We start from the raw sequence: 26,089 nt of genomic DNA on the forward strand, positions 1-26,089 counted from the left end.
AGTTTCCAAAATTCACCTTTCATACAAGCACTTAAAAAGTGCCAAGGTTGGAAGCGTACTTTCACAGGTGCTTCCAGTGGAGCATGATGTGTCTTCAAAACTGTCTGCTTTTCTGAAAATACAGGAGTTTGGTGCAATTTTGAAAGGCTGGGGTGTGTGTGACCCTAGGTGACCACTGAGATCTTTTTAGACTGGGTTTTCTGAGTATTTCAGATGTTTCTCTGCACATCTTTGCTTTCAGAAAATGGTGAGCATAATCTTGTCTGATATCTCCAGCAAGGGAAAAAGTCTTTTTCCCTTGAAGAGTGTAGAATTAAGAACCTGCTAAAGCTCTAAAGTGATCTCTTATAATAGCTATTCTTGCCTTGAATAATAATTTAGAATATTTTCTAACTTGTGAACTTCAAATAAAAATGTTTGCCAGCATGGCACTGAGTTTGTGTCAGTTTTTCTGGAATTCTTGAAAGCTGGATGCATTTACACTGTTAAATAGCTTATCAGTCTGGTCCCTTGCCAGCTTCTGTTTCCCTAATCACCCACCTAGCCTGTGTGTTAGCTTGCTCCCAGCCTGCCTTCTTTGGACATAAAACATGCACCCATACTACAGGAGCTCTTCTCTTCCATGCAGCAGCACAACCCTTGCTTTGTATAGATGCCTAGAACCAAAGATCATAAGAGAAAATAACTCCCTTGAGGACCCAGAGGAGCTGGAGGGGGCCTGGGCTGAGCACTGTGCAGCATGGATGCAGCTGGTAGGCTTTGGAGGGAGCTAGCCCTTGGCGGAGTGGACGAAAGTCATCTGAACTGCTGCCTCTATACTTATTCTGAGGTTTGCTGTCATTTATAGTACAGATGTGGCCACGCATCTGGCTGTGGTCACAAGGCCCTCCCTAGGTATAGCATCTAGGCAATATACCAATGTTCCTGGATAACTGGAGGATCTGCCTTGGAGCTCCATATGGATTCTGATTCAGTATTGCACATCTGTGCTTGAGTAAATAATATGTAAAGTATTTGTTGTATTTTATTAGGGCTCATAAAAGTCTTATCAAATGGTTGCACGCACAAGCAAAACCCCAGAGATCTAGTGCCAATGAAAATGCAGTCCAGCTTTCATTTATGAAGGCTGTGACAGTTTTAATATGCCTCAAATCCTAAACAGTAAAAAAAGAGAGGGAGAGCTGCTTCAAACAGGACTGTTTTCTGGCTCATTTGGCCTATCTGTGCTGAAATCTGTGCTAACATATATCAGCAATAGACTTTATCATAAAACAAATTATGATTCTCCACAGAGAACAATAGAATTAATTGCCTCTTCATTTTTAAAGCCAAAATATTTAGAAACTCGGAAATGAATACTCAAGAAGTCCATCAGCTTTACAGAGCACATAATGAGCACATCAGGCTTCTTTCAGCAGGCCCGGAAGTGTTGCATACTTTGAGACTGTCCAACATTTCCCATTCTGAGATTCAGTTTTCCATTGCTTATCTCTAAACCTCCAACTGTTTGTTTTAACATTTCCTGTTCTGTGTGCCTGTCTTAAGCTGATTATTTTAATGTGTTGGTTTTGAAAGAAATAGTTGAGTAAAACCAGTTCAGTTGTCTAGTAGAGGCTAGCAAAAAAAAACAAGTGTTTATCTGTAGCTTTGTCCCTAGATAGAAAGGCAATAAGGAGTCCTGGGTGGACTGGCAGGTGTGAGGGAGATAGGAAAAACTAGAACCAGTGAGTAGTGAGGAAGGTGGAGTTGGGGCCATTGGGATCATGAGACCTGAACTGCAGAAGTGCTAGTGTCAGGGTTTGGGGTTTTTTGGTTTTGTTCTCTTTGGGTTTTGGTTGGTTGTTTTGGGGGTTCTTTTGGAGGGCAAAGGGTGCTACCTTTGGGGTAAACTGTTGTCTTGCATAAAGTCCTTTGAAAAGTCAGTGGTGTATGTTCTTGACTTTAGCCTCTCTGTGCCCTTGATCTACTGCCTGTACAGGATGGCTGATTTGACAAAGTATTTAAATCAGTTAATGTTTGCAGAATACTCGGAATTCTAGTGAAAGTACCCTAGAAAAGTCTGTAAGGAACCTACCCTCTTTGGGTAGTGCAGGGCTCTGATGCAAGTCCTGCTCATGCATTTTATTTTAAGAGCTGTTAGATAAAGTTTGTGAATAACTTAGTAGAGACAGACCAGGACCAGAGTTTGATGCAAAAAGAGGTCTCTCTTTTTGTCTTTCCGCTGTTGGGTGTAACTTTTCAAGAGATGTAGTAGTGAGATGGTGTAGTGAGTCAGAAAGCAGTCCTGCTTCCCATTTCTCTCTCCCGCATGCCTCTACCTGCTGTCGCATGGTTCTGAATCTTTATGCCAACTCTGATACTCTGTGCAAGATAGAAATTATAGGTAGGCTTGTTTTCTGCCAGATTAGTAAATGGAATTGCTCACAGAGGTTAAATGGGTGATACAGCCATTTCTGGACAGAGAGGGTAGGTCTGAGAGGAGAGGGTTTACAGTTTGCAGGGTTGATAGATGGTATCAGGCCATTTTGTCTAACTACATTGTATCTGACTAAGATTTAGAGCCGAAGTCAAGTATCCAAGAGACCATTGCCTGCTGCCATATTTCCTCTGGGCTGGCTTTAGGTAGCATCTATCCAGTCCTGCCTCTCCTTAACGACTGAGGTGGGTATTGCTGGGATTCTCAGAAGTGTTCTTAACTCGCTGTGCTCTAGAACACTGTTCTGAGGCCAGGCACCTTCATTTTTTTTGTGTCAAAATGTCTATATTGCATGCTTAAACAGGTGGCGTGCATATGGCTCTGAGCGGAATTGAGTTTCGTAATCATATAAAGCTGAAGTTGACCTAGCAGCTTCATAATTCTGCCCCTTCAAAATGTTACTTCATAATTCTGTGTAACTTTTCATTCAGCAAATCTAATTATATGATTATGAAGGATCTTGTGTGGGGCAATTAACTCTAAAAAGTGGCTTCTATAACATCAGTGTGACTTCAGCTTTGTCAGGAAATAATCACATTTTCTCAAAATGCATCCAAAATATGATGTAAAACCACTTGTGGGAAATCAGCTTTCGTCTCATGTATTACAAATTGTTTTGATCAAATATTTGTAATATCTGTGAAGCTTGCACACAGTCTGCATTCTTTTCAAATGTCAATTATTCATTAATCTAAACCAAATAGTAAAAAACGTACTTTTTTTTTTTCTGCTTTGCAATACTTATTAAAATAAGTAAAAATAGGAAGTGAATCTTAGATCAAAGATGCTAGAGAAAAAAACAACAAAACATTAAATTGGATGACCTGGGGATATGTTCATGACGTGGGTACCTTGTAGTGAGGGACAGATACAGTCTCTGCTTGCGTAAAACTGATTTATCTTGAAGTAGACATCTAAAGGCAGGTGAAACAGTCTAGTGATAGACATTGAGGTTTTTCAGCCTCACTGACTCTAAAACCAATAAAACATCAAGCTGCTGCTGGAAAAGTTTAACCAGTTTAGGAAGCAGTTGAAGCTGGTGCCCTTCTCAGCTGTGCAGAGTGCGTTGAATTGTTGCAGTCAGGCTTTGGGGTACAGCTAAGTCCTGTGATGATCAAATCATACAAGTATTTTGGGATTAAGCCTCCAGCTTTAGGTGCAGGTGAGATTCTATATTCTGGTGGCTAATGAAGGCAGTCTGACACTTGTTTAGATTTGACACCTCTCACCTTCACATTTTAAACTGGGTCAATTATAGTGAAAAGGAATTTCTTAAATTTGACTTGGTTTCTTCAGTTGATCCATAGGCTGCTGGTATCAGATTTTTCTGCTGTGGATTTTGTCCAGCTGACTTTGAAACTGTTGATACAAGGTTATTTTACTGTGAATTTCTCACAGTATTGTATATAGTTTTTATCTGTACTCACCTTATGTGTTTGGAGGGTAGGAAGTACTGTGCTAGGAACCTGCTGTAGTGCAAAACATTGGCATTGAGACACAGCAAGCCTTGCCTCCAGTTTACTTGTCTTTTTCTAGGTTATCAGTGCAAAAACCCCCAAACTTCCAGGATCTTTTGTGGCTGGTTAATTTGTGAGTGTCAAGTATGTGGCTGATTTTTGAGGGGGTATTTTTAAGTAAAAGCTATGTCTCTTTCATGCATCTATCTTTTAAAGCCCCTCTGTAGCTGGTCTGGATGCAGCTGTAGGTACCAGAGGTTCTATGGACAGCATTTCCTCTGCAGTCTGTAAAAGGAGTAGCAGTCTGTGAGCTGAGTTAGAGTTCAGTTAAAGACAAAGTAAATACACTTGCCACAGATGATTTAAAATCCCCGTTCTGACATGCTGCTATATATGTGCAGAACTCTCAGTACAGTGGAGCCTTGTGGACTCTTCAGGTATTGCCTTCATGTTTAGAAAAAACTTTCACAATAAGGAAACAAAAATGTATTCCAAAGCTGTTGCCCATGGATCTGTGTATCACAGCATCACACAGTATCACAGTATGCTAGAGATTGGAAGGGACCTCAAAAGATCATCTAGTCCAATCCCCCTGCCGGAGCAGGAACACCTAGATAAGGTTACACAGGAACGTGTCCCACTTAGTGGCAATTCCAGCTAAAACTTTCCTGCCTGCCTTTTTCTTTTTTTTTCTTTTTTTTTTTTTTTTTTCTAGGGCTTCCTTTTCTTACTGCCATTGTCATCCTAGCACCCTGTTAGGCTTCATGTTCAGTTGCAGGGCACACAGCAAAGTGGGCTGATGACATGGTAATAACCTTGCAATTCTTGGGACTTGTAGCTGTGAAGATACATCTGGGATTAAAGATTTTCAGTTCCCAGGCTGCACAGTTCAGTGACCTAATGGGACCTGAACTGTGATACATTCTTGTTCAAATCTTCTTTCATAAAGAACTGGGTTCCCCAGCCTAGGTTTTGGGACCATGACCTGGTGATTGAGAAACAGGAGGAGAGAAAATCAACTTGGGGAGTTTGGTACAGATTTACAAAGACATTAAAAAAGTATTTTTGTGAATGTCAGCTAGGGAGTCTCTGTCTTTTAGTAAATAGCCTGTTTAACTGCACAAGAGCAAACCTGTGGTAAGAACAACCTTTTGTATTAGCTGTTTCTGTGTCTGCCTGTAATGCAGTAAGTTGCATTAGGTGATGCTGCATTTGAATTAACTTTGGGCCTCCTACAGGAAATCAGGAAAAGGACATCAGAGGCACATGTTGAACAAAAGCTTTCTGTTACTGAGGCCTAGTGAGACCTTTTAATTTCAAATGCAGTATGTTGGTGAAAGCAAGCCCTACTAGCTAGAAATGGGATGTTGTTCTGTGTTACTAAGCTTAGAAAGTAAACTGGCCATGTAGCTAAAATTTCTCAAGTCAAGTAGAGAAAGCAGTTCATGGGACCAAGTGTTTGTTCGTTTGGTGGAGTAAGAACTGGATTTAAACCTCTGTTCAGCACCATTGTCATGATAGGGGAGGGAGAACACACTTTTAACAAGTCTAGACAAAATCTGAGCAAGAGTTTGGTCTGTTTGCTCAAAGTTGTGCAGAGAAAGAGTAGACTATTGTCCACTGAGAAATGCTCTGCTTTTGCCTTGAGGGTTATGGGAAAAGGGAATAATGATGCATTTTGGTGTCTGTATGAAACCTCTTTCTTAAGAATTGCTTTAGAATGCTTGAACTGCTTATCCAAGATCATCTTTATGTGCTTGCTTGTTGTTAAAGAAAAATGATCATTTGCTTTTTCCAAGCAAGAAGGAAAAGTTGATATGTTTTTAAAATGGCAGCCTTTGGTCTGGAGTGGGAACTCATGCTGATCCTCTGCTTCACCACCTCGGAAGCAGGAATCTCAAACTGCTAGCATCATGTAGGCACAGGCCTTGGCTGGGATCATGTGGTTTAACTCTAGCTGAGTCTGATACACGTTTACACTTAAACTTTCAACACTGAAGTGCATAAAATAAGAACTATTGGGGAAGATGGTATATTTAGCCACTTCTGCAGTGCATCTAATTTTAGCACTCTTGGTAGTGGTGGTGGGTGCTTCCTTTCCCATATTACCCCTGGCCTATTACAAGCCAAGGACAGATTGTCTGTCATGTAGCCAGCAGGGAAATAGATTCTGTCGTAGATCATGTTTCTCAATTAAACTATTACAAGAAGGCAGAAGATCCTTGTGGTACTGAAAGATACTTCGAATATCAGTTAAAAAGGGAGCTTTGGCTTCAGGAGTGAGATAAGATCTCTAGATGTTGTCCTTGTGAAGACAGAGAAGACATAGTATGTTGAAGCCACTTGGCATTTTTTGCCCGTAAAAATCAAAACCAAGAAAGCAACGTGCTGGTCTTGACGTGGTCTCCTTCTGGAAAGGGCAGCATCTGCTTAGGAGCTGACCAGGATGATGATCAAGGAAAGTTCTCTGCGGAGGGACCCAGACTTGGGAGGGGAGCTAGCTTTCCTTGCGAAGGGCTGTGACTTTGTTCTTCCATCTCGATTCAAGAAGAGGCTGAAGTCATTCCAGCAGGCCCAGGTTTGAATGCTTGGCATTTCTTTTTTTCTTCCCCCCCTTTTTGTATTTTTTTCCTTGGATCAGAGAATCAAACTATCCCCCCTCTAGGCATGTCTATTTGCAGAAAGCTATTTGCAGCTAGATACCAGCAGGTTTAAAAATAAACCTTCCAGGCTTAGATTGCAGAGTTAAGTGTCTGTAAACAAGGGGAAAAAATTAACAGCAAGGGCAGTGATTGAATAATAAGGAGAGGTAGTGTAAGACGCTGAAGTCTGTTCTGTGTTTTTCTAAAACTTTGTGTGATTGCTCTGAATGCCTCCTGTTGCGTGTGAAACAACCACAACATTCTGTTGTATTTAGTGGGTTGTGCTCTCTAATGTACAAATCTGTGCACAGAGCAGCCTACCTGGCTTTGGTGTTTGAGATTTTACCAGCAAGGTGCTTCTTTGTGTTGTTTCCTATAATCTCTGGGCTGGGGATGAAGGAGATCATAGAATCACTTAGGTTGGATAAGGCCCTTAAGATCATGGAAATGTAGCTGCAGAACTGGAAACTGCATCATGACTGTATGTCTTTGTTAACCCCAGCTGCTGTACTCGGTTTCTGGGACAACTGTCAAAAGATTGGAGTATTTTATGCTAGGACACTAAATGGTCATGTAGCCACCCCAAGATTTACATTGTGTCCCAATATGCTGGAATCAGCCGATCTTGAGCTTCATCTATATTTAAGTAATCAGTGACCCAGTAAGGAAGTTAAAAAGTTTAAATTTGGAGTGGTGCAGCTGTTTTCCAAAGAAACAGCTGTTAAAGTTGTTCTGGGGTATATTGTAGTGCTTTTGTTTTCCTGATTCCTGGTGACAGGCTAAAGTACATATGAGGTTAATCTCTGGAACATGTTTTTTCACTCCCTAGAGGAGAATTGCATGAAGTAATAATGCGGAGTAATAACTTGGGTGTGGACCATGAGCAATTTAGGAGAGACTAACAAGAACCACTCAGCACAGTGAGGTTTACTCTCCAGAGCTGGTCTGATCACCTAAGGACATAATCAGGGAATGGGTTGCAGGGGGAGATAAGATCTCCTGGTAGACCAACTGGAAAACCTGGCTAGCCTTTGGTACACAAGCCCTGTGCCTGGGCTGAAGTAGGAGCAGCACCTTCACTTCTAAATGCATCAAGAATAGCTGCTCTGGGACCACAGATCCAAGGCAAGTGAGCTAATGCAGTGGGCAGGCAGCTGAAAAAATAGTGTCTTCCTTTCTCTTACCTTTCTTCCAGTACTTGTTCCCTCTTGCTACTGTGTGTCACCCCCATCTTGCAGTGGGCCCCACGGGCCTTTCTGTGAGCTGGCTTAACTCCTAACATGGTAAAATATCATCCAGCAAGTCTGTTTTCCACCTTTTAGTGGGTTAAATTGGCTCACAAAGGGCAAGCTTGGGATCTGGCATTTAGTACACAGTGGTAGTGTACATTTGTGGTGCAGAGATAGGAGTTCTCCCACTTGGCAGCAGTGAGATGTTAAGTTTTGTATCTTGTGGGGCTATACCTTGTGGTTCGGGTTTATTAGTGTGAAATGAGCTGAAAGTGGAGGTAATTTGGCTCACTAAGTAGAGAAAAAATGCTAGCAGGAGAAAAGGTAGTAAAGTGGTTGTAGGGAGCAGAGAGATGTTTGTGGAACACGTAGATGTTGGCCTGAAAGGCAAGGGAGAAGCTTTAGTGTAAACCCATGTCTCAAGTGGTGTAAATTTCAGTTATTGTGCTCATCTCTTGTAGGACTATTTATGAAAGGATCAGAGAACCTCCCATAGTAGTGTTGTTAGGAAGGGAGATCTCTAATCCAAAATCTCACTTGCAGGAAGACTATTCCTAACACTAGGTCCCATTAGCACTGGCTTTCTTCAAGTCTTGAAAACTCCCCAAGGGTAGGGGTTCCCCTCACCCCTTTCCAATGACCTCTTGCAGGCTGTAGTACCCTCAGTTAAATTCATCCTCCAGCCTAACCCTCCCAAGCTGCAGTTTATAGCTCTTGCCCCTTTAATGCCATTTACCGTTATGAAGTTTGGCTCCATCATCTCTATCTGTACTTCAGATAGCTGTAGGCTGTGGTTATCCTGTCCCTTAGGCTTTCATTTTGCCTGGCTAAACAGGCCCAGCCCCTCAGTCTCTCCTGCCAGGTGATCCTGACCCTGGCTGTCTCATTTGCCTTCTGTAGATCACTGTCTGGTCTTTCCCCATCCTTTCTGAAGGCCCAGAACTGGTCACAGTAATGCTGATGCAGCCTCACTAGTGTCAGGCAGAGGAGGTGGTAAATTCCCATGTTCTCCTGGCACTACTTCTAGTGCAGTTTGCCTTATTTATAATTAGCCAGTGCTGCAGGCTCATGTTCAGCCTGGTGCACCCGTTTTCCCCGCATCTTTTTTTCAGCAGAGATGTTGCTCAGCCAGTGGGTCCTCAGCCTGAGGTGGTGCTTGGGATTGCTGTACTTGGGAGGAGAGCTTGTCACCTTTACTAATGGAAGCAGTTGAACTCTTTGTCTAAGCCTCTCTGCCTGAGAGTCCTTTCATCATGGCAGCCTTCCCCTAGAGAAGTGTCATCTGCAAATCAAGACAGATGAGAATTGCAGTGGAGCTTCTGAGGAGTGGGGATTTATGCCCACTGTTGACCTTCTGTCTGAATTAACACTGGTGGTTTTCTCTATGTAATTTTCAGGAAAGCATTTGGAGAGTGGGGTGAAGTATATCAGTTGTGGGAAGGGCATGTGTAAGATCTGTAGGCATGCCTGTCAGGCATGTGAGGCCTGTGTTTGCAAAACTCCACTGGATAAGTCCATGAGGAACTTGATCTGGCCATAGAGTTATCTTTGCGTCCCTTCTCACCTAAACCCTTTTGTGACTGTGTTGCTTAAGTAGAGTTTGTTCTCCTTTTTGTTTTGCTACAGTTGGACTTTGTTTCTGCTGGAGAATTTACAGTTCATAGTAGAAGAAAGTCTATTCAGAAATGCATTTTCTCAGAGCCTCACTTTCTTGAGCTGTTTGGAGCCATTTGCAGATGAAACTTTGCTGTTCTTACTGTCCTTAGAGATGGGTGAGAGAGGCAGCAGATAAATACAATGAAGGGAAAGAGCTTCAGGGAAGGAAAGAAAGAGAAGGTCTCGGGCAATAGATACAAGTGAGCTTTGGAGAACTGATGATCTTTTGAGGATGGCTTATGTCCAGTTGCCATCAGACTTCAGCAAGACAGGAACTATAAAAAAATAATGGAAAGAGACATGAAGTCAGCAGTGTGGACTGCGAGAAACCAGGCTGAGTCACTGTCCCATAGAAGAGATGATTACAGAATCCAATTTGGAAAGAAAACCTCAAGAAACTGCTAAATTTATTATCTAGAATCCTGTTGGATCTTGGGGCCAGGAAGAAGGAGCAGAAAGTATCTGAGCGTTTGATGTGATACTGCTTCCTTCTGCAGAGTTTTCTGCTGGGACTGGCAGAGGCTTATTCTCTGTGCTTTGTGTAGCTACAATGAGGCTGCAGTTCTGTCTGGTTTATTTATAATCCAGATGTCACTGTTTCAGTCTGTCCCTAAATAAATTATATGACTAGCAAAAGGTGTTATATGGTGGATAGAGAGAGATAAGGTAAATTACAATGCACTGTAGAGTAATATTTAAAAATGGGCTTTACTCTCACCTTCCTATTTGGAAAAAAAAAAGGAAAGCCCATTAGCTTTTGGTAACAGCTAAAATATTATTATTGTATTTGTAGCTTCCATTCTTAGTTGCCCTTTCTGAAAATGCACATCCCTGTTAGAGGAATGTATTTGACTAAGCAAATAGCACTACGGTTAACTTTTCGCAATAAGAAAACTTTTTTTCCCCAAGGAATTCCCACAGAATTACCCCTTGTGTTGCTTTCTTTGTTGCTTGTTGGTTGGTTTTGTTTCCCACAAACAGTTGTAATTGACTCCCTGCTGTGTCCAGTGTGGTTGACATCTGGTTATACCATTTCCAGAATATTCACTTGCAAGATTGTTCTAAGGAATGGGATCCTCAGAAGCCTGCTGCTGCTTCTTGTTTTCTCTTTATGTTGTAGACAGCTCATTTCTTACATGAGAAGGAAGAAAACAAATTTCAAAGGTTTTATTTCTATTTCTGAAGTAGATTCTTCTGAAAAGAAGCTGTCTATAAGCAATGCTTCCACCTTGTTTGACTTGGACCGAGTAAGAATTAGTGACTCTTATTGGGAAGGTCAGCTGCAAACCTGTGTCTGAACTGGCACCCTAGTTTGGAGCTTAGCATCATTCCCTGTATTTCTCCTATAGATATGTGACCTGGCTTGTGTTGAGGATCAGGAAATTAATGTAGATTCTGGACTCCTGACTTGTGGCCTGTGTGAGCTGGCACTGAGTATTGCTGACTTTGGCAGTACCTGGAGGTATCTGCTCAGCCTTTCAGAAGGTGGAGGCCAAAGCAAAGTGGAAGAGTTGTGTTACAGAATGATCAGCTCTAAGTCTTGTGCCATATCAGGATGTATGTGGTATGCAGAAGAGGAGGAGAATGGCATAGTGCTGTCATGGTCCCTTGTACCTTAAGGGAAGGGGATATATTGTGCAAGTGAAGAGGTAGTGTCCATGGGGAGAACAATATGTTGGTTTGCTTCCTTTTGGTTTGTGGACCATTTTGTTAATTTTGAATCACTTCTAGTTCATCACAGCCCTGACAGCTGGGAGTGCATGACAGCGTTAAAGAGAGTAGTGAGCAATAAACCTGTTTCTGAGAAGTGGATCCTCAGGACAGACTCGTCAGGTCCTATTATAGAAGTCAAGAGTCTGCAGTTGGCACCTTATTGTCTGTTCCAGCTTTGCATTGTTTGTATGAATATGGTACTGTAAGACACCAGCAGGGATTTCCCTTCTGCTGGAATCCAGAAAGTGAAAACTAGTGAGTGCAGTCAGGTCTTGGCTGGAAAAGCCGCTAGCTAGGCAGGGCAGGCGGGGGAGGCAGATTGTAAAAGCAGAAGTCGTGGTGTGAGAGAGTTCTCCAAGTCCGAGCTTGGCTTAGACACCAAGGTCTGATTCATGAACGTGCTATTTACCAGTCAGATGAAGACTTCTTGCAAAGGCCTGTCCTTGGGAGCTCTATTCACCCCTCTTGCTTAGCCTTCCTTTCTGAAGCAGCCATCTATGGGAAGGAGATGGATCTTCATCTACCTCTAATATGCAGCAGTGTCTGTTTAGGGCCATGTGTTCCCTCCCCAGATATAGTCAACGTGTCTGGATTTTGCTTTTGTTACTATGGGTGTAGAGCAAAAGGAACCCAGGAGAAGTGTTGTCTTGTATTAGACTTGTGAGCTGCTGCTCACAAAGTGAGTGAACAACTGCCTCATCTTAACCCCTGCCACCGTTGAGATCACCTACCTGCATTGTCATACTGTGGGACAGAGTAACCCGGGCTGATGCTTACCCTGTCCCACAGTTCTCTTCAGCCCTAGTAGTACTTTGAGCCTCAGACCTGGCCTGCCACAGTGTCACTCAGGATCAGATACAAAGATGTGCAGTATGTGAGAGAGTAGGAAAAGTCAAGGAGGATGGGAGGAAGAACAGATGGGCTTCTTCACCAAAGGTTAAGAGCTATACTGTGGGCTATATAGACTATGAGTACTGGTCTTGATAGACTCAGAAATCCTGAAGGCTGAAAGTGATCTTCAGCTTCTCCTCTGTTGTTAAGACACAATAAGGACTTCAAGAAACTCAAGCTCCAGGCTAATGCGTTCTGTACAGACCAGTTACACTACAAAAGTATGCTTTGGCTGGCATATATGTGTGAGTGTTCCTGCTACTGAAATGGGACAGCATTTGGAAGAAAAAAGACGTCCTCCCCATTTAAAGAAAGATCAGTGAGGCAGCAGAGTGAAGATGGAATCCTTCCATCTCTCATTTCACAGGTCTCTGAAGAATGGGTTATGATATCCTCTAAGCTGCAGGTAAAAACAGGGCTTAGGGACACTTTTACAATTCCCACTTCTTCACTTTCCTAAAAGTAAGCCCATGGTAAATTGAGATAGTACATGTTAAGGAAAAAGCTCCAAGGTCCTGGAAAATAAGGCAAAGAGTTTAGTCAGTTCATCATATACATTCTTCTGTACTTAGTGAACTCAGACTTGGCTACTTTATCCTAAAACCATTTTGTTTTGAAGCATTTAGAATAAACAAACTGGAAGTTGCAGCTGTGTTTACTTGACTACTGCCTTATTAGCTTCTTATCACATTTGTTGTAATATTAATAACAACTCTTGCATTTGAACCCTTGTGCAATAGGCAAGCCTGTCGCCCTTTCCCAAGACAGTGTGTATTCACGGGGGAGTAGGAATTTGTCATCTCTTGGCATTCCAGCATCTGAATTCTCTTATACTGTAACTACTTTTCTGAGTTTAAGAAGTGTTCTCTCCCTTGTCTGAAAAATTACCTATTTTAGGCTTTCTTGATGTACTTAAATACAAATGCTGCCATTTATGAGAATTCTTGATGTATAGCTAGAACTAGAAAGTTGCAGATTCCCATTAGAAAGGGGATCTAGTGGGATCGCCACATCAGCCATATGTTTATTACAGATGAGAGAGGAGTGGTAGGCTCATAGAACTAATGAATAAAGAGGAGGTAGGCATAGGAGGAAAGACCACCCTCAAACAGGCACGCAGAAGGCCTACTTTCAGTTCCCTGTTTTCTCCTTGTTTCTCACCAAATGACGTAGGTGCTCGTTCAGTAATACCTTTGGGTGCTTTGCCTGCAAAAGGGTCCTTTTCAGCTGGGGTTGAAAACATACCTTTTGCATTTTGCACTAGTTCCGTGTGCTATATCATGTGAGTGCCTAATGACAAACTGTGCTGGCTCCTCCTCATTCCTGATGTAAAAATTGATTTTTCAGTACTCAGTACCTTGAACAGAATCAGAACCTGGGCTGTTAGGCATAAAATAAAAGGCTACATATGTTAAATGCACAGAAGCTACATAAAAGCAGATGTGATGTGTCCTAAATTTTCCACGTTTGATATTGCGTAAACATTTTATTTGCTACTTAATGTGTGCATTTTTATCCCTGTGCTATAATTTAGTTCTTGTTGTTTTCCAGTATCTTCCCAATCACTGGGAGCACAAACTACTTCCTCCTGCTCCGTGTGCCATGCTGTTAAAAAATATCTGTTATTCATTATCTTTTCAGGTTCAAAGTAAACAAGAGAAGAAATCTGGAACTTCACCCCCAGTGTCTTTGAACTCTGCGGTTAGCTCTTGCACTGTTCTGCCTGTGAATAAAGCCACCAGCAGTACCCCTTTGTCCATAAACATTCCACGTTTCTACTTCCCTAAAGGACTTCCGAATGTCTGCACTAATCATGAAGAAACCATTGCCAGGATTGAAGAAGCCTTTACAGAGTTTGAAAACGAGAAAGCAAACATCTGTGAAATGGGGAAAATTGCTAAGGTAACTGTTCTCTAGGGTTTTAATTTTCTGAGAGACAGACTGAAACTAAAGGTAATAAAGTATCTCATAGCTGTTCTCATTTTTGGGGGGGAAGAACCAATATCCTTTTGCTCTGAATCATTTTGTTTAGATTAAGAAAATAGTAAACAAAAAGGAGCTCAGTTTGCTGTTTGCCACACCTGATGTGTATGCTCTTTCTTGCTTTGATTTGCCAAATGGCTCTTAGATTTCTTGCAAAATGCAAATGGCATTTTTGTTTTTCTGTTCCTCCATAGTTATGCTCAAGTGATAGTAGAAACTTAGCCTCTTCAGGTAGTGCTAGCTAACTGCTTTGTGATTAGCTGCCCCCACTGATCTGGCCAGGAGCTGTGTGTCTCTTGCAGTGTTGCTTGAGAAGGCCATTTGCAGCCTACAGCCTCCTTGGATGCAGAAGAGAAAAACACTTAGCCCTCGGCCACTGAGATCTGTATGCTCAATATCCATAACTCAGGTGTCAGCAGACTTGGAGTAGCTACAGTCTGCTAATGAGTTCCTGGCTTCAGGGAACAAAATGCAGCACTTGTGTGGGAGCATGATGCAGATGGGTAGTTTTATTTTCCTCTCCTTCATCCATGGTTTTTAATAATGCTGATCTAAAAACTAGCAGTTGTCAGACACATTTCATATGTTCAGTTTGCTCTGAATGCGTCTTTGGCACTGTAGATTGAGAAATGAAGGTTCTGTCGAAGAGAAGCCCTTTTCTTCCAAGAGGGAAGATTTTCTGAAAGGAGAGACTGGGTTGGTTTTTGTTTGTTGGTTTAAGGAATCCAGGGGCATTATTTGTCAACTATCTCTGGAAAAAAAAACAAACAAGTTCTTTACTCAAGCCAAAAAAAACCCAAAACAAATAAATAAAAAAACAACCCAAAACATTTGAAACTGATTTTATGGCAAGACGGGTAACTGAGTGTGGCCTGTGATATTCAAACTGAGAAAAGCAGGATGGTGATGTAGAAGAGACCTCTACCTTTCTGTCTAGTCTCTGCATCTGTCCCTATATGAATATACTCCATGCTATTTAGCTATTGTAAGGCTTGTTTCTGTTCAGTGGGATTAGCAATAATGGTACAAGTTTGGAGGCTTTGAAAGAAATGCTACAAAAAAAACCCCAAAACAGCAGAAAGTAAACGGGCTGTTCTGGGTGGAAGACACCACACTGAAAGCTGTGAATTTTCATCTTCAGGCATTTAATCATTAATTGTCTATAATCAGGATTGAAGTTTCCTTGCTGTCAATAAGAAGTCAGCTCATATAGAATGGGTCATCCTTTTCTAAGGCAGGTCAGTGAGGTAGCTCGTATGAGTGCCCTTCTGGAAGGAGGTACCTGTTTTTTTTCCACTGTGCCAGGTATCCTGCTGAAAATTCAGTCAGAGACAGATCTTAAGATCTTGATAGTCTCTGATCCATTTCCTAGCCTCACAGGATGTTTTTCTCAGCTACTTAAAAAGGCAGAAAGTTTTTGTTGGATTCTGAACCTTGGCATACAGTAAAGAGCTTTTTGACCAACGTGTGTGCCTTACCACTTCCTTTCCCTTATGTAGAAGGGTTGATGATGAATTCAGTGTGTAAACAAGCAAGCTCCTCCGGTGATTGCTATTGTATTCCTCTTTCTTCTGGTGTTTTATTACAGATATGTGGCTGCCCACTCTACTGGAAAGCGCCTATGTTCCATGCATCAGGAGGAGAAAGGACAGGATGTGTACCTGTACACTCTTTTGTATCTATGTGGAGAAAGTGAGTATAGCAAATGCAGAGTTCTCTTTCTGGAATAAGAACAGCCTACCATGAAAGTCTTTCTTGTTCCCCTTTCCCCTCACACCCTTCTCTTTCCACCAGACTTTTCAAATCGCTGTCTTTTTTTTAGAAGAAAATAAGTGGCTTAAAAATCTCTATTGGCCCAAAGTTATTTTATATGCCAGCTGTATGCCTATAGTTGACATATAAAATATACTAATATGCTCTCTAGAAATAAGTCAGCTATTCTGAGATAGCTGATAGATGTCAGTGGATTTTGGATATATTTCTCTCAGGCCTTATGTGTGTCCTGCTACATTAATGCAACTGAGTGAGTGCTGTTTGGGAATGGGAAGAGGAGGCATGTGATAATGTTCTAGGACAGGAAGAAGGAATGTAAAATCAAGAAGCATCATACAGCTGAAAACTCTGGGAGCTTTAGTAATTACTCCTTTTCTCAAGCATGCTGTGTAGTAAATCCTTGGAGTTTGACAGTCACTTCCATATATCTTTGCCAAAGCTTTCCATATATCTCTGTCAAGGCTTCTTTTTGAAATTGAGAGCTCTGGATATAGTGTACTTGAAGTCAGAGCTGTGAGATGGAACAGGCTTATTCTTTTGCCTAATCTTTTTTTTTTCACTCCAGGACTATTCAGTCTACTTTGCGAAACACCTGAAAAATGTCTACATCTCATGTCTAGAGAGAGTTCTAATTTTTCACTTAATAGTTTGCTCTTCAGATTCTTAAAGTAGCCTTTAACCCTGGGTTCCCAAAGTATTTCCTGTGATAATATTGTCAAAACAGCTTCTAGTTACCCTGGCAAAATGTCAAAAATGTTTGGGGTGACTGTGATCAGTAAGTTTTCCTTGACATAGCCAACATTTTTTCCTTCCTTAGGTTCTTCCAATTACTCTTAATTAATCCCTCATGTATGAAACTGCATATTTTCACTCCTCTGATTTTCACATCCTTCAGATATTTGCACACTGTGGTCATGCCCCTCTTCTGTATTCTCTTAACCACACCATTCCAAAGACAAGTTTTTCTCACTGTAATTGCTATAAGGCAGCATTTTTAAAAGTCGGGTTACTTAGTATGTTACTGTGAATCAAAGTAAGAACAGTCTTCAGTAGGAAACTGTGTTTACCACTGCAATGTTAACATGAAAAAAGCTACACTGGCTGGAAGTACCTTGGTGCTGCTGAAAGATACTGAAGAAAATGGGTGCTGGTAGTCTGAGGTCAACTTTGCATCATTCACAGTGTAGAAGTATGATGTAATGCAGAATCACAGAATGGTTTGGTTTCTAAGGAACCTCAAAAACCATCTAGTTCCAGCCCCCCTGCCATGGGCAGGGACACCTTCCAAACATGTAATAAGGCACTTCATAATCAGTCTGTAGTTCATTATTGTCATGCCAAGTACTCCTGTGTAGTTGCAGTAACCTTCTCTCTCTCTCGTAGAATCCTATGTAACTGCCATGATGATGCATCCAGATTCACATCCCTTTTAGCAAAGCCCAGCTGTGACTACCTAGAACAGGAGGACTTCATCCCACTGCTTCAGGTACCTGCAACAGCTTGGCAGTGAATGGATGGGGAAGCAAGCTGTGTTTATTTTCTAACTACTTCATTTTCATGACTTCAAATCTTTACAAAGGAGCTGCAGACCTTTGCTTTTAACAGCTCCTTGATGAGGTTTATTTTGGAGTGAAATAGAAATAAGCATTTAAAGTGGACTGTTTTGCAAAAGTGCCAGCCAACTACATGTCTTGCTGTAGTCACTGAAGATTGTCAAAGCTTTATTTAGTCTCTTCTTAGGATTAATATTTATCAGTATCTGGTAACCAGTCTGAAAATTGACCCATTTCCCTAGGTGGTTATTGGGGAAAATGCATGGTGCTGTTGATAGTCAAGCACAACATGAAAGCTTATTAGGAAAGTTGTAAAATTTGCTTGATGAAGACCATTATAATTGAATTTGTGTAGTAAGACTCTCAGTTACAATATGTGGAAATTTCTATTTTTTTTTCTGTTCCAATTGTTCTGTATATGCCTCTAAACCTGCTAGTACACAAGTCTCAGCACTAATTTATCGTTTCCTAATACTTAGGCTAAGTATGTGCATCCTGATTTAATTTCTTTTCCTCTTATTCACATGTGATATTTTTAACAAAGCAGAGTATCATTCTTTAATTATTTGTGGCCATTTAGGCAGGTTCTGGATAGGTTTCTTCATGTTTTCTCTATAAATCAGGTCCATCTGCTCCGCAGATAATCTGTTGATACTTTTTCTGAGCTTTCCCACGTATCTGTAGGTTTCTCACGTTGTGCTGCCCTCTGTACAAAACGTCTGAGGAAATGCTGCTCTGGGGAAAGGTTTTGTCTGCACTGAGTATTTCTGTGTCTCAAAACCAGGACTGTGATGGGTATATTTTCTCATGTTACTTTTATCTTTTCTCCACTGGGCACGCTGCCTTTGCTGATTGCAGCTCTGCTTTTTAGCTACTGGTGCAATCAAAGGCATGCACAATCCTGTTTGTCAGTCAACCAGAGACTAGCAATATTACACCATCATATTAAACATCAAGTTAGACTGCCCAGTATTTGGTCATGTCACACCCCTAAGGGCACTGTGTCTGCTTTATCCCTTTGCCATGTTGTGCAATGGACAAGTAAAACTTTGAACACTTCTTTAAAGGGTAGAGGAGCCACACATAGAAATTACACAAATATTGATTCATACAGGATCTGAACTGATTCATTCATGGCCTGAGCAGTTTATCTATGGCCTTGGTCATGTATTTGACTTGAAAAAGCTGATCTTGAGAAAGAGGCATTTCTAAAGTAGTTCAAGTTGGAAAAGCACTGATCATATCTGTATGCATTCTGAGGCTCACAGGAGCTTTCATTGTTGTGGAGAACAGTAAAGGTAACTTTCTCAGCTTTTCAAGGAATGTTTATTTCTGACATGTAGCTTTAAAAAATGTTAATATCTTCAATGAATGGAGGAAAAAGATCTTGGAAAGGAGATAGTTGCATGGTCAACTAACTAATTTTTTGTCTCATTCAATGAAAATGAGTTTTCATCTGCTCACTAATTCTCTTCCTTTGTTTTTCTGTCCTTAAGTAAATCAAAATGGCCCAACAGGTGCGTATTGCCCAGAAAATGTATTCTACTTATAATACTAGAAGGTTATAGATAAAAGATGTCATTTTGGTTTTACTGTTAATGTTGCAAATACAGTTTTGAAAGTAAGCACAAGTATCAGTATGTAAACCCAGTAACTTCTAAACATTAAAAGGAGAAGAAAATCTATTTCATTTTATTTGGTCTTATGTTGCAGGATGTGGTGGAAACGCATCCTGGCCTGACGTTCCTGAAGGATGCTCCGGAGTTCCATTCACGGTATATTACGACGGTAGGTTGGCTCCTTTGATCTCCTATGACACCAACCCTCCCATTGTGATTTGTCACTGTTTCCATCAGTGAATCCTTGGGTTGTTTGGGTTGTTTTTTTTTTTAAAGGTGTTTTTAATATTATTGGCAATGAGTTATGTGAAGAACTGCTTCCAAAAGCAAAATGAATCTGCCTGTGTGTACAAGAGGTTATTCAAAAGGTTAATAATGATTTTCTGGTCTTAAGCAAATCTATGAAAACATCTTCTTTGGCCTTTAATACTCATGAAAGAAGATGAGATGTCCTCACTTGGTCTTTAAGAGTTGCTAACTTAACCCTAATTCTCCTGGGCTGTGGAGATGTGGAGGGTTGTATGCTTGAAGATTTCTGTCACTCAGACCTGAAGAATCTGTGCTTGTTCCGTGGTACAAAGTATCCACTGCATTCAGTGGTCTCCTGAGCAGTCTCCTGCCCCTTGCTCTTGCCAGAAAGCCTATCAAGTCTGAGTCTTTGAAATGTCTACTGTTTGTTGTTGGGCTTTGTTCTGTAGTTTTGTTCCAGTGTTGCAGGCATCAGTTAGACTGTTACTTTACGGAATAAGTTGTACTTTTTCTAAGCCTTTAGCCTGTCTCATATCGAGTATAAACCTGGTAAAAAGTATAAATGATAGACCTGATGGGAGCTGTATCCCAGCAGGGCTCTAGATCTTAAGGCTTCTCCTATTTGCTTTGAGGTCTGCATGGGGGCCAGCTGCACCATGTACTGGCAGCTGAGAGATTACTGACAGACACAGGCTTGTGCCTGTCATTTAAAGCACTGATGGTGGAAAGACACTGTTTTTTCTGGGTTAACCTTGCTGTCACACTAATATTTTATGAAAATGCCTGACAAGAAGCAATTCTTAATGTTTCAGATGCACTTGAACCTGACAGTGAACATCTGTATATTATCAACATATTTAGTCCCTGTGGAGCAAGGCAATAGATATATTAAGCATAGTAACCGGACAGAATAGGTATAACAGTGGCAAAGGGATTAGAGGCACATGAATGGGTGAGTGGCACGTGTACCCTTATATGTGTTGCTTAAAGTGAAGGTGAGAGCTGAGAGATTTAAGGTCGCACTAGCATTGGTTTCTGACTGCAGTATCAACCAGTTGTTCTTTGCTGGTGAGTGGGTCATGACACAGTGTCCTGTTGCTAGCTGTTTGCTGGTGACAAAGACATTTCTGTGCATCTGCCTTTCGTCTTCTCAAGTCATATGCTGTTTCCTGTATATTGCAGGGTCTAAATGAGGGAATAAAGGCAAGAAACAAATATCTTTTTAGAGTAAGCCCTACATGATCACCCTTGCTGCACTTTTTGGACCTCATTGGGATGCAGTGCATGTTCTGATCTGAGAGACCAGCTGTGTGAAGCTGAGGTTCCACTTCAAGATAAGTGAAGTGCAGGCTGCTACTAAAAACAGCAGCACCTTTTTCTTCCTTTTCTTTTCCACAACTTCCCTTGTGCCTGGCCAAGGTCCTGTGTGACCATCACAAAGCAGTCTCAGAACCAGACCATTCATGAGGATGTGAAGCTCCTTAGTGCTTCTTGATTGTGGTTGTCTCTCCACTGAAGAGTTGGAGCCTTCAGGTACCGTCACTCACAATACTCTGACAGAGGTGACTTCCTAGGCTTGCTCCCATGGAGACAGGAAACTTATGGTTGAGTTGGAGTTGAACACATATAGCAGCAAATCTTACAAAGCTGAGAAGTCCCTTTAGACTTCTCACACTGGCAGGCCAGTGCTGTTCCGGGTGTCTGTGCGAACAAACAGATTCCTTCTGAGCTCAGTGTTTGGCCTCAGGCAAATCACTGAGTTGGAGTCAAGACACTGGGAGACAGATGGTCTGTTGGGTCAGGTTGTTGCCATGTGGAGTGGCAGTACTTGGCCCATTGCAGCAGTGGCTCTCCTCTGATACCAGGAGTTCCTATTTCTCACATCTCCTTTCACAGACAGTTTGGCACTTTTGTCTCTTCAATATTACAAAACTCAATATTTCCACCAGGAGGTAATGAAGGAAACAGCTTTGTCCTTGGATTTTGAGACTACTTGGATTCTTTGATTCCTTCAAGGTAGAGTGCCTTATACCTACTTACACTGACGGAATGCTATATTTGCTGCCAGTGCAAGAGTTTAAGTTTATTTTTGTGTTACAGAGAAGGGCTGTAAGGAGACTGACTTGTGTGTCCATTGCTGGATACAGCATCACTTGATTGAAATCACCTGGAGCATAAGCTAGCAGTCTAGTATGGGTAAGATGTGTATACATGCTTCTTTTTGCCTACTTCTGCACCTTTTAGAGGCATCTTTTGGATACAATAAGCTGTAATTTACCTATATCAGTATCTGTGAGCTGTTGTATTGCCAGTGTGCTAAACTACTTGTGTTTGTTTCAACAGAGACAGACTCCTGAAGCTGGTGAAAACAGTGCAGAATATCTTGTGGCATTTACTGGGAAACCTTTAAAATGTGACTTTTGGCAGAATGTTCAGACAAGACTCTGAGTTAGCACTGCATGCTGTTGTTGAAGAGCTGAATCAACTAAAAACAGCTTGGCAAAACATACTGGTTGTTGAAAAATGTTTGGCTTACGCAGTAGTACCAATGTGAATGTGTAAGGGGAGGGTTTAATAAAGTTTCATGGCTTTTTCCGGAAGTGGTATTGTTTTTGTTCTTCAGTGGGAAAATTGGGGGAATGTCTATAACTGACCTATCAACGGTTTGGGTCCTGGAGGTAGATTACATGAGGATAATGGTTAAATAGGAAGGGGTTCTCCCTTCCAAAGGCTGTTGTACTGAGTTCAGAATAAATAATCTTTCATGCTGGGGAAAATGAAGCTAGTTCTGGCTTTCAGTAAGGTGTAAGGCTTGAATGCTGGAGATCATCTCAGGCAGTGTAACTGTATTATAGGATGTTTTCCAAATGCTATTTTTGACAGCTTAGTTTTCACAACCTGAAGAAGAGAGGTAGTGACATTTTTCTATTGAAATACACACCATGTACTGTATATTGAAATTGGACCATTATTTGAATAATAAAGGATGCACTGAGTGACTTGCCGTGGTAAAAGATGAAAGAAGATTCCGTTTTACCTCTGAATGCTTTACCCCTAAATGAGGACAGAGCAGCTGGAACATCTGTATGAATATGATCTGATAAGGGAACTGTTTCTTAGATGTCATAAAGGGGGATATTTTGTCTTTCCTGAAAGCAGAGGAAAAAAAAAATGCTGGTTAGGTGTCCTTTTTCTGATTCTTGGGCTTGTTATTTTTGAGTCCTTGAAATGGTGTGAAAATGGTGCATCTTGAGGAATAGCTGCAGCATTGTCAGGTGTGATAATATGAGGTGAGGCCTATTTCAGTCTCTGGGATCTTGTGCAATCTGGAAGTAAAGGCCAAACGAAGTACAGTAATGTAGTCCAGAATGGCAGGGACTGCCACAGACATTCAAAAAGAAACAAGCATACAGGTTTTTTCATTGTGCTTAAGACCAGAAAAGATCATTGTGATTACCTACTCTGACCTCTTGCATTACACAGGCCATAGAACATTACTCAATGACTCCTATAGTTAGGTTTGCCTGTTTGTTTTTAAATGAATTGATACCTAACTCCAGAAAGACATTCATCTTTGAGGTCTGGAGTGATAGTCTGCAGCGTTTCCTTAGGACTGGTCCCAGTGGTTAATCAGTGGCAGTGTCAAAGTAATACACTCTTATCTGTCTGAATTAGGCTGATCTCAGCTTCTATATTTTGTGAGACCAAAAGTGCTCTTGCTGTCCCACATCTCCACATGTAGGCTTTCAAGGACCAGAATAGTTACCAATAGGTGTCATGTTAATCTAATTTGAATGTATTAGTTCTCTCTCTTGAGGATACATTTTCAGTCCTCAAATCATTCTTGTTGCTTTCAAAAATCATGTGCTCATCAGCATTTACTGGCTTACTGATCTGTGTATCCCAAAGCAGACTGTTAGCAGCAATCTCATACTTGGTTCCACATCCGTTCTGGACTAAGAACCAGCACTTGTGTGACTGAGTCAAAAGCATGACCCTTAAAACAGTGATTGCCTACTCAAAGCTAGCTGTAGTTATGAAACAAATCCATCCCATTTAGTTTAACTGGCTTAATCTCTATAGTGTCCATATTGTTGTGTAAAATTAATTTGCATGTTGGAAAAGCATGCATTATTATTAAGGTTTACCAAGAATTTTTAATAGTATGTCAACTTGATATTGGAGACATCAAAGGCTTGTTTGTATTTGGTTTCATCAACAAGAACTCTATTCCATATCTTTCAGTGCTGATGGTCAAGTTAATTATATTTCTAATTTTTCTTGTTGAGTAAATTGTTGATTCCTCCGTTTATTCCTGCATGTGCTTGCTTGCTTGATCACACATTACTTTTTCCCCACTGTGATATTTGGCAAGCTAGCAAAGAGCAGGCTATTCAGGGTTCAGCTTACTTTCTTTAGGTGCTTGGGAGTGTACTGTCTCTGACTATGAATTGTTTCTCTTGGGTTCTCATAAGTCTGTGTATTTCCCCCCATGCTTTTTACTTTCACCAGAGGCAGATCAGTGAAGGAGACAAATGAGGCTGACACCTTCCTAAGATAAATGCAGAGAGATAATCCCTGTTGCTTACTTTCAGTGGAGCCACAGAGAGGATGAGATATTGTTATAGACACAATAGGTCAGACATCAATTGTGGCTTTCATTTACATGTCCTGTTTCCTCTTCTAAAGTCCTGATTTTTTTTTTTGCTTGTGCAGAGCATTCAGTTGAAATCCATGCAAACTACAGTGCCTGAAACCTGAAAAACTCTATTTCAAAGTGATTTGTCAGCACTTTAAATGTATTTCCTGACATAAATAATGCATCTGCATGCTCCGAGGTGTGAACTAAGACTGGTGAAAATATTTGCAAAGTCAAAATGGATAATACTGTTTCAGAAACACATGTGCCTTTCAGACTGCATGGGGAATTAACGATAGCAGTAGCTACAAAAAAGACCACAAAGTGATTTTCAGAAATAGTTTCCCTTAAGATGAGTGAATAAACAAAGTTTCTGCATTTATGTTCCCAAACTGGTTTATTGCAGGAGTTGACTTCAAGAGCACTGTTCATGTGTTACAGGTGATACAGAGAATATTCTACACAGTCAACCGATCCTGGTCTGGGAAGATCACTCTAACAGAGCTGAGGAAAAGCAACTTCTTGCAAGTATGTTGGTTTATGCCTGAATAAGATATGGAATGCATCAGATCTTTGTACCTGTAGCTCTGTATTATATAGCAAGGGGGCTGTGCCTGGCGTGTAGTGAGGTAGGCCAAATGCTCAGTGCCAGGAGATGGCTGAAGGTGGTGGAGGATTTCTGTCTGAGTTGAGGTTGGAGAAGACCAGTCAGGCTGAGAGAGATGGGCTTGTTCAGCCTGAAGAGAAGGTTCTGAGGAGACCTTATTGCAGCCTTCCAATACCTAAAGAAGCCTAGAAGAAATCTGGAGAGGGACTTCTTATAAGTGCATGTAGTGACAGGACATGGGGGAGTGGCTTTAAAGTGACAGAGGGGAGATTTAGATTAGATACTGGGCAGTTTTCCTTGTGAGGGTGCTGGGGCGCTGGCACAGGGTGCCCAGAGAAGCTGTGGCTGCCCCATCCCTGGCAGTGCTCAAGGCCAGGTTGCAAGGGGCTTGAAGCAACCTGATCTAGTGGAAGGTGTCCGTGCCCATGGCAGGGGTTTGGAACTGGAGGAGCGTTAAGGTCCTTTCCAACCCAGACCACTCTGGGATTCTCTGACTGGAGTAGCCAAGAGTGCACTTGATGGAAGGTCAGGGGCGACTGTGCACCCACTAAACCTGCATCAAGCAGATTGGCTCTTGGCTCCTGACCCAGCCAGAGAGGAAGGGAAGCAAGACACAGCAGTGCACTATTTTTAAGTGGCTCATTGAGCAGCCAGGAATAGCTGCTGGATTGCCTACAGTAGGTGGCAGGTAGGACAGCCAATTTCCTGACTTACAGCTAGCAGTCAGCCCACTTGACAGTTGGTCAGGTATGTGTCTCAGGAGCAGATCTCCACTTCTGCAGTAGACTCCTTCAGAAAAGTTAATAAATGAAGCTTGGTTCTTGTTACAGTCCCTGCGATAATGTTGTTATGTTGGGCAGATGCTTCAGGATTTGGATATCTGTTCCCTGTGTACTTTGCCAAGAGAGTACCAGCTTAAAACTCTCTAAGGCTGCTGAAGTCCAGCCCAACCTAAAAGTCATTAGGCTGAAAGGTTAAGGACTCAGCTAAAGCAGTGAGGCTTCCCTATTGCATCCTGTTCTCCCTTCCAGATATAGTATGCTGGCTTCCTCAAAAACCTCAAGTATGACTTCACACTCCTCCTTTGAGACATAATCTGCCCCACTAATCACATCAGCTAATGGAGACAGCAGTGCTCTCTTGAATTGTCTCATGCCAGTCCAAGCTCTCTGATGCTAGTTACTCCCTAGACTCTGCTACAAACAAATCTTCCCAACTTATCCTGCATCTTTATTCACTCATTTTGTCCCTTTATGCACTCTTCCCATTTTTCTCCTTGCATATCTACTCTTTCATCTCCTGCTTCAGGGAAGTTCAGCTAAAGGAACTTAATTTTGCTTGGGCAGTTCTCTGCTGTGTGTAGATGGCATATTTTGGCATGAGCTATGAAAGAAAAAAGAAGAAAAGAGCTGTTGAAAAACCTCCCCAAGTGGTTATCACCTGCAGAGAAATGGAGAGACCAGTGAGGAATCTGAAGAGACTAGTGAGTGATTGATCAGAAGTTTTTAGACTTGAGAACCAGCAAGCCAGAGCAGTACATGTGGTAATGCTTGAAACTTCACTAAACCTTGTGGATAGCAGGATGTGAGAGTTTTGTTGAGA

At 41.5% G+C, this 26,089-nt stretch overlaps 1 protein-coding gene across 6 annotated transcripts in view; it reads left to right on the forward strand.

Moving 5' to 3' along the window:
* PPP2R3A (protein phosphatase 2 regulatory subunit B''alpha) overlaps positions 1–26,089 on the forward strand; it is a 58,331-nt gene that overhangs the window by 13,699 nt on the left and 18,543 nt on the right. For 5 of the 6 annotated variants that reach the window (XM_061354479.1, XM_061354477.1, XM_061354482.1 and 2 more), the window contains exons 3-7: positions 13,706–13,966; positions 15,636–15,739; positions 17,204–17,306; positions 19,087–19,161; positions 24,322–24,408. In XM_061354479.1, coding sequence (XP_061210463.1) covers positions 13,706–13,966; positions 15,636–15,739; positions 17,204–17,306; positions 19,087–19,161; positions 24,322–24,408 — 630 coding nt within the window. Of the gene's footprint in view, positions 1–6,119; positions 6,512–13,705; positions 13,967–15,635; positions 15,740–17,203; positions 17,307–19,086; positions 19,162–24,321; positions 24,409–26,089 lie in introns of those variants that run through there. The other variant, XM_061354483.1, reaches the window with a different exon arrangement.

This window comes from Neopsephotus bourkii, unplaced genomic scaffold (assembly GCF_033783945.1).
Source record: "Neopsephotus bourkii isolate Nb327-2 ecotype Australia unplaced genomic scaffold, CSIRO-AGI_Nbou_v1 NB_739, whole genome shotgun sequence".
NCBI lineage: Eukaryota > Metazoa > Chordata > Aves > Psittaciformes > Psittacidae > Neopsephotus > Neopsephotus bourkii.